At 39.6% G+C, this 8,712-nt stretch overlaps 2 protein-coding genes across 2 annotated transcripts in view; both read left to right on the top strand.

Annotated features, from left to right (window-relative positions):
• LOC106111668 (transient receptor potential channel pyrexia) overlaps window positions 1-2,340 on the top strand; it is a 3,854-nt gene extending 1,514 nt beyond the window's left edge. Inside the window, exon 2 of the mRNA XM_013293812.1 lies at window positions 6-2,340. Within this exon, the coding sequence (XP_013149266.1) occupies window positions 6-1,977 (1,972 nt within the window). The 3' untranslated portion in view covers window positions 1,978-2,340. The remainder of the gene's footprint in view (window positions 1-5) is intronic.
• Window positions 2,341-2,488: 148 nt separating this feature from the next.
• LOC106111667 (protein unc-79 homolog) overlaps window positions 2,489-8,712 on the top strand; it is a 15,417-nt gene continuing 9,193 nt past the window's right edge. The window contains exons 1-13 of the mRNA XM_013293811.1: window positions 2,489-2,734; window positions 5,613-5,732; window positions 5,950-6,111; window positions 6,393-6,563; window positions 6,647-6,739; window positions 6,967-7,152; window positions 7,398-7,557; window positions 7,634-7,706; window positions 7,776-7,858; window positions 7,935-8,066; window positions 8,231-8,356; window positions 8,426-8,547; window positions 8,651-8,708. Of these exons, the coding sequence (XP_013149265.1) occupies window positions 2,680-2,734; window positions 5,613-5,732; window positions 5,950-6,111; window positions 6,393-6,563; window positions 6,647-6,739; window positions 6,967-7,152; window positions 7,398-7,557; window positions 7,634-7,706; window positions 7,776-7,858; window positions 7,935-8,066; window positions 8,231-8,356; window positions 8,426-8,547; window positions 8,651-8,708 (1,541 nt within the window). The 5' untranslated portion in view covers window positions 2,489-2,679. The remainder of the gene's footprint in view (window positions 2,735-5,612; window positions 5,733-5,949; window positions 6,112-6,392; window positions 6,564-6,646; window positions 6,740-6,966; window positions 7,153-7,397; window positions 7,558-7,633; window positions 7,707-7,775; window positions 7,859-7,934; window positions 8,067-8,230; window positions 8,357-8,425; window positions 8,548-8,650; window positions 8,709-8,712) is intronic.

Below are 8,712 nucleotides of genomic sequence, written 5' to 3'. Positions count from 1 at the left end.
GACAGAGAGTCGACGGCGTTACATTTGGCGGCTGACGGCGGGTTCGCAGATTGCGTCGACTTGCTTCTTTCCAAAGGTGCCGACGCGAGTTTGAAAAATCACCGCGGCTTCACGGCTTTACATTTGGCCGCCCGATCAGCAAGCCTGGAGTGTGTCGAATCGTTGTTGCGAAAAGGTAACGCCGAACCTAATGCTATGGACTTCGACATGAGATCACCGCTCCATGCCGCCATAGGCAAGTCCGACAGTGCCTGTGACATTATTGAAACATTGATCAGTTGGGGGGCGAATGTCAACCAGAAAGATGAGTACGGTTTCACGCCTCTCCATTTGGCCGCTCTGGATGGCCTTTCTGCGTGTGTCGAGACTTTAATTTACCACGGCGCCGACGTCACGACGAGATCGAAGAAGGGAAATTCTGCTCTCAATGTTATTGCCCGCAAGACCCCGGCCTCTCTCGCTATGGTGACGAGGAAACTAGATTGCGCTATCACGCTGCATCATTCACAGACAAGCAACAGAGAAGTAGAGTTAGAACTCGACTTTCGCAGCATACTCCAGCACTGCTATCCGCGAGAAATAAGCTACCTTAACACTTTTGTAGATGAAGGACAGAAGGAGGTGCTGCTCCACCCATTGTGCTCGGCATTCCTATATATAAAATGGGAGAAAATTCGCAAGTACTACGTGGCGCGGCTGTTCTTGAGTTTCATATTTGTCTTGTGTCTCACTTTATACGTCTTGACCGCGTTGGCTCACAACTGCTACAACGGCAGCAAGGATATGGAAGAGACTATTCAAGAACAAGAATTGTGTCAAAAACAATCGATTCTAGGGGACCTGTTGAGGAAAAACCCGTTCGTTATCGAAATGCAATGGTGGGTGTTAGCAGGGATCACCATTTTCGAGATATTCAGAAAGGTTTACGGTATAGCTGGCTACTCCACCGTCAAACAATACCTAATGCAGTCCGAAAACATAATAGAATGGTTCGTCATCGTGAGCGTATTTCTCATTTCATACATTTACACAAATATAACTTACACATGGCAAAACCACGTTGGTGCGTTTGCAGTTCTTGCCGGATGGACCAACCTGATGATGATGATCGGCCAACTGCCAGTGTTCGGTACTTACGTGGCGATGTACCAAAAAGTCCAAAAGGAATTCGCAAAACTTCTCATGGCCTACTCTTGTATATTGATCGGCTTTACAATCAGTTTTTGCGTCATATTTCCGGATTCCTCATCATTTGCTAATCCATTTATGGGCTTCATTACCGTTTTAACTATGATGATTGGAGAGTTAAACTTGGACTTACTGCTTAACGAACCCGACGGTAATGATCCACCGGTATTATTAGAATTTTCGGCTCAAATCACATACGTGTTGTTCCTCATGTTCGTGACAGTCGTTCTGATGAATCTGCTCGTCGGTATAGCTGTCCACGATATCCAAGGATTGAGAAAAACCGCCGGATTGTCCAAACTCGTGCGCCAAACCAAACTAATATCGTACATGGAGTTGGCATTATTCAACGGATATTTACCTAAATGTCTTCTAAAAATTTTACATTCATCAGCATTAGTTTCCCCACAAGCTTACAGAGTAGTTTTGAGTGTAAAACCTCTGAATCCCAGCGAGAAAAGATTGCCTAGAGACATAATGATGGCCGCTTACGACATTGCAAAGATGAGGAAGCAGTACGGTCACACAATATCTTCGAATGGATCTACTACAGGGACGTATTCTTGCTTCAAAAAGTATGAGAATAATAACGACTCGGGTTACAGGGAGTACGGATATTCTGGCTTAGGAAGCCTGCAGGCGAGGCTGGACGAGACTTCGGAGAACGTTCGACAGCTGACGCAGGAGGTAAGGGAGCTGAAGAAGTTGATCAGCGCACAGCAGCTGGTTATTCAGCAAGCGCTGGCGGGCACAGTGCGGGACGGCGGGGGACGGCCGCTGATCACGTAATGCTCGGGACCGTTTAGTTTCAATGCCAGCAGCGAGTGAGTCAATAAACTATCGCGACGGTGGCGGCGGCCAAACGCTGTAATAATCTCTCGTTACGTGCTACCGAGGGCGGATTAGAACTTAAAATATTTTGAAGTGTTGTCTATTTTCTTTTTAATATTGTATATAAAATTAGGGATTCGTGTTAGAAGTTAGATTTATTTCATTAAAATCATATACTTACATTTGGTATATCATCTGGTGATAAAATTACAACCAAACCGTTTCAAAGATAGTTGCCTTCGTGGTGTGACTGTGATTGTAATTGATAGTTGAGCACATTTGTGATATAAATTATCATGACATTAAAATCTTTTCTAGTAATTTGTTTTTTAATGCCTCAAAAATGTTTTTAATTTTATTTTGACTTCTTTGATTCTATTTCTATTGGAATATCGATATTAATAAATCGAGTTCCGAACTGTCAGAATGGGCATCCCGATTTGTTTGACTGTGACATAAGCAAAAAAAAAAAAAGATTGCGCGCGCAGAAATGAAACTGTACGAGATCAATAGAACGAAGAGACAAGAAAATCTAGATTTAGGTCTCATCTCTTTCACCCAGACAGTGTCTGTGTAGGATTTTAGCTCTATCCGGGGCTATATTGATGTTATCGATTGGGGTCCCGGGCGTTTTAGTACGTGGGAGCGACGGACATTCAAATGCAGGGCAGCTTCAGGATACAGTTGATAAATATGGGTACTCGTGCCGCTGCATGTAAGCGAAAATATATTTTAAAATATTGCTTTATTGCCATAATAACTTATTACATCGCTGCCATTAGTATAGAGGAAAGCGTAATTGAGTCTTTTATTTTTTAAAAATTTAAATGTTAATTCTAGATTTGAAATATCCTCACGAAGTCGGTTTTTTATTTATCTTTTGGTTTTCTTTTAATTTTAGCAAAAAAATTCATAGTTTAAACGTTAAATCACTTTGTTTATACTTATTTTCAAACATTTCTATTTTTTAAACTATCCAAAATGGTCCTGAAAATTATTTATTTTGAAACTGTGAGGCTAAATTCATTTTAAATTCCTATAAAAATGTATTATTAAATTTACAGAGATTTACCTTTCCTATTACTAAGGCAGGCTTGCATGCACATTTACTACATTTCTTTTTCAGAGGATCATAAGGCCCTGTTTCCGACCGGCCTCATTCTTAGTGAAAGCTTTTTTTGTGTAATGCAGTCCACGCAGTTCGATATGCAGCTTCTCATGGAGCCGCTCAACCAGAAAGGTGAGCTCGTGCTTACGAGCCATGTTTGTTGTCGCAGTCCGCACCTGTCTTCTTCCACGCTTTGTCTGACTGTTAGTTCCATCCTGTTGCATCTAGTTCTGTGTCACTACCGGTGTGTGTGATGTTCCTTTGTTCAATGTATTCACTCTGATCTCTGTGCTGTACCCTTTTTCTGTTTTTAATATATTTTCCAGTTCTCCGTGTAAGTCAATGTTAGAACAGAATATCTATAGAGCTGTTGCAATATTATAACATAAATATTAACTAGATAATGTTGTGGTCAATGTTTTAATAATGTAGGTGCCTCAGGAGTTAGGTACTTGACTTGTAATCTGCAGATTATGGGTTCGAATCCCATCATGTACCAAACTGTTGGTAGATTTTTGATTTCATATGTACATTGACTTGACAAGAGATAGTCAACCTCTGGGGGCTATGGTTGACTATGTCCTAGTCACCCCTAATTTAGGGTAGGCTCTGAACCCCTCAGTATGGTCATGTAGTGAGCTGGTGAATGTCTTGATGTTGTCCATCCAAATATCCTATGTTCTTGTGTTGCACGGAAACCTACTTCTATTATTTCTGTCCTTATATATTTCTCTTTATTTGTGTTCGATGTCTTCATGCCATATGTGGTATTAAATATACAATATATGTTTATAAATGTTGTAACAGGATGTAATCAATGCCATGTTCTTGCTGTATTTGAAACATATGAAAATTTTGAATTAATATTATTTTAATATTTTCTCTTAACAGTCATAATATTATTAATTTTAACAATGGATTTGAATATTGTCTTTGAAGATATAAAAAACTTCTTCAGATTGACATTGGTGGAGTGTAATCAAATATTCTATGATATTGAATTAAATGAACATAATGATTCATTAGTGTTATAATAGGTTAAACTAAATTTCAAAGGAGTAAAATGTTACTGTCCAGAAACACATTTCAAGAATTAATTGAACCAAAAATAGTAACAAACGGTTAAAAGTGTCTGGGAAACTGATCGTAAGTCAGTTTTATTAATTAATTAATTAACAATACTTCATTATGTTTTAAATTAATATTAATATTTTAACATTTACTTAAGCAACAGCAAGTAAGAAATATAAGTGATGTTTGGTATACAAATGTAATTTATATACAGTTGTAAATGTTTGTCTTTGGCTCACCTTTCTTTCAGGTCTTGAGCAGCTGTTTACTTCATACATTGCACATATTATTTCAACTAAGCACAGTTTAAACACTTATTTTTGTTACTTTTTTGTATGTAACTTTATTTTGCATACTGATTTACCTGCTTTTTGTATATAGGATTTCTGTGCAAACATGCTATGGTTTAATAAAGAAATGTTTTGTTAATTTTGTTTTATTTCTAATTCATTTTATTCTTATATTTTAAAGCTTTTTATTTATTTTTTAATTATTGGTACTTTTAACATTGTTTACAAAATTACTCTTCTACTCTATTTCCCATAATGCTATATTTTAAAATAGTAAATATTACAGTTTTTTTTTTAATTTGTACTGCTTCACTAAGCCTAAACGACTATAATATATACATAAAAGAAATTTCAAATAGCAATTAATTGTATACGCCAGTCTTTAGCACAAAGAATTTTTATCTACGTATATTATTTTAAAATCTACATATACACAAACTTGGACAGAGTTGTATAAAAATAAAAACCAATCGAATTGAGGACGAACTTTTTGAAACTATTGAGAATCAAAGATGCATCACGATACATTGCTATTTAAAAGTTCAAGGCGCTTCACGAAGTTTTTTGGAAGCAGGAATGAAGCAGTGATACATTAAAAGGCACTAAAGGAGAACTGTTTGTACATACACCTCTGCTTCAGTGACTGCTAATGTACACTTGTACGAGCGGCGATTGGACACATACTTCATACGTGAAAAAAAACTGAAATTATTAAGTAATTCCAAACGTGTGTCAAGCATATCGAAGGAAAGAAAAGTGTATGTTTTTAAATTGGTTATTAAAGAAGGGTAACGAAAAGCTTTCGAGCATAATGCGTGGATATTTAAATGCGAAAGTGTGGTTTATACCTAAATGTAACATAACAATTTATTTCTTTGTACCATAGGCGACCAGTTGATCTAGGTGGTAGACCAAAGAATAAGTCGGATTATGAATAATAAATAAAAATAATACATTTATTCCGAAATGCATTTATTACAAAATACTTATCAAGATGAAATTTAAATTACTTTGTGTTTTTTACAATCTTGGATTCTAAGAGGGCAGCCGCCCCTCCCTGACCCACTTTGGCGTCGCCCATTCCTTGTTGTTGCGTGTTATTTTGATTGTTGGTATGCCGACAGTCACGGCGAAGATCCGGAGTCTCTACGACTTCCAACTGCGGCTGATGCACAACATCGCGCCCCTGCCCTCCGGCGTCGACATCGCCAACACCGTCAAATACTTCTCACAGACGTTACTTAGTAAGTACTAAGTGGGTTTTGAAGTACAGTCGTTTTAATCTTAAATAAAACTCAAAATGTAATTCAAAGAAAAGCGAAACTTGCAGTTTTCTTTAAATATCAGTGACAGTTATACGGGCAATTTGCAAAAGTATGCCTTCTTAACTGTGTGTTAGAGTTGACTGTTTTTTTTATTTACAAAAGTACTGGAACGTTATATTAGTATTTTTTTCTGCAGGCGTTCTTAAAGATGTACCGCGTTCACCTCTTGAGATGATACGCGATGCGGACAGCGACGCTGAGCGTATGGCTTTATACCCCAATCTGGACTACAAAGGGCTGTTTAACGCTATCTCACAACTAGTTGACTCCGCACCTCATATACAGTATGGCATACAGGGTACGAGTTAATCTTAATTCTAATACTGCCTCATGTTTCCTCTGATAAAAAGCCAATGGTAACAAAGTACCTAAAGTTAAGTGGTCACCATCACAATAGGTAATTTGAAATACGTCATAAGCTAAAAGGTTACGCTCTATTCTTGAATGATTCTTAGTATAACATTGGAGACAAATCTTGCTATTTATAACCGTCACTTAAATTCGTGAAAGTCGTACAGTAGACAAATAACTATTAAGAGCAGCTCAAAACTAACCTAACACATCATATTTCGTCCATAGCGTTTGGGCAAGCGGTACTGCAATGCCTGGGCTGCTTGTTACCATTCCTGGAGTACGACATGATAGACAACCTGCCTTACATGGTGGCGTACTGTGTCGCTGTGTTCCCCGCCTGCCTGCATCAGGAGATACTCCATCTATTGTGCTACTACATACTGCCTTTTACTATCAGTAAGTTATTCTAGGCCTTGTTTGGTATTCGCCAATCACTAGATGATGTATCAAATATTTACTTGTACAAAATTTTAATATAGCTCGTAGATATTCCGGTATGGAAGAGGAGAGCCAGGCGTCTCAATCAGTCGGAGCGATCATTATGATGGTGTTCCAGCATTCCAATAATCCAGGTATTATCCAAATGTTCTGAAACCCTAAAGTCCTAAGTTCATAATAGAGATTTAAGCCCCGGGACTTTTTTAAATTTATACTGGAACAACTCCGTAAGAAGTAATTTCTCTTAATATTAAAGACAATGAGAGTCTTTTTGCATCTTTCATTAAGGAAAATGTCATCATTAGGACACCAATAGGATAGTATGATAGGACAGTGGACTCATCGTAACCATTGTGGACAGCGCACCACTGCCAGCTGCTGGAGTGCCTGATGTCGATGAAGCAGCAGACGGTGCGCGACGTGCTGTGCGTGGTGGCGCACGGCACGTGGGGCGCGCGCCTCTCCGCCGCCAAGCTGCTCTTCTACTACTGGCCGCCGTTCGACGCCAACCTCTTTGACCGCAAAGGCCTGCTCTGCAAGTTCTCCAGTCAGTACGAGTTGCACAATCACACCCTCCTAGAGACAATAAAAATGAAAAAATCAAAGAGACAGTAAAATTTAAAAGAAACTATAAAAACACATTTGGATCAAGAATAAATCCTGAAAGCAAACAAGGACTCTGACCTATCTATGTCGGAGTAGCACTAGAATTAAAAAAAAACCTAGAGACTATCAAGTAATTCTCAAGTCTTCTCGTTATTTTCTTGTCTCAATTCCTTGGTTGGTGTGCAGATGACTTGGTGCCGTTCCTATGCCAGCGAGATATGTGCCCCAACGCGGGCAGCGCTGAAGCGGCCAAGGTGTGCTACGACCACTGCATTAGCGTCACTTTCGCCTCCGACACGCCGCCGCCCCTCTACCTCTGCATTGAATGTGCTAATGAGATACACAGGTAATATAAGCTAACACTACATAACCTGATTTTAATTCTTGTCGAAATAAATACAAATGTTTATAATATTGAACAGGGAGCATCCTAATCAACGGTTCTTTGACATCCTACATCCTCAGCAGCAGGTGTCAATGGTCTGCGAGAACAAGGTCAGCAAGTCTATCCTATGCTCATCTATGTTTATTGTCATTTGCTGATATTAATCTTGTATTCAATAGAACTGCCGTTCCACGGATAAGTCTGCGTATTCCATCTGCTTCTCTAACGAGTGTGCCAGTTACAATGGGAACCATCCCATTAGGTAAATATTAAACTGTTCAGGATAAAGAACTTGTTTGATCTTGGTTTTCAGTTTTTAAAGCGATAGTATACTTTAGGTACTGCCAGCAGTGCCACGGCAACCGGCACAACAGCCGGCGTGGTGGCGACCACGTGACGCACGCGCGTCTGCCGCCCGCCTGGCACATGGACTCCGACATGCAAACCAACCTCGTAGAGGCCATCATCAGGTAATATACATAAAAACACCAGGTTCCAGTTACCTGTGATTGGTCAATCTTTAATATGTTTCCATTTCGACTCCTTATTTATTATGTAGGGAAACTTCTTTGAAGATCGTCTTCTCGTTTCATCTTCATTTTTTATTGACTTTGATCGAAGTATTATACCGTAGCTTGCTGAAGGAAGCGAAACCTATCAACATGGAGGACCCAGACAGTGGCAGCGACCAGCTCGGCCCTCCGCTATGCGTGCAGCTACCAGACCCTATCTCCGTAGAAGATCGACAACTGCTGGGCAGGTGCGGAAATTTCCACAGAAGAGAAGACTTAATAATTTTGAGATTTGTATCGACTTGTGCATTTTGAAGGTACGGGGTATGGTTGATGGTGGGGCTGTGTACACCCAACCCTGACACTCCTGAAGAGATTCTTGGCAGACTGCTCTCCGTGCTGTTCCATTGGTTCCATGTAACATCCTTCTCTTACACAGGTATGTATTCTTAATTGTAGTTTCACAGCAGAGCAGTGAGAGTAACGCACTGCTGTACTGTCTGACAAGCAGTACAGCAAGCAATAGATGTTGGTTCTGTCAGGTGAGATAGCGAACACGGTGGAGAAGTTGAAAGTGGAGCACGTGTGCGGGTGGGTGCGGCTG

This window comes from Papilio polytes, unplaced genomic scaffold (assembly GCF_000836215.1).
Source record: "Papilio polytes unplaced genomic scaffold, Ppol_1.0 DF824157.1, whole genome shotgun sequence".
In the NCBI taxonomy this organism is placed as follows: domain Eukaryota; kingdom Metazoa; phylum Arthropoda; class Insecta; order Lepidoptera; family Papilionidae; genus Papilio; species Papilio polytes.
Note: the sequence above shows the minus strand (reverse complement) of the source record. Positions and strands in the feature narration are given on the sequence as shown.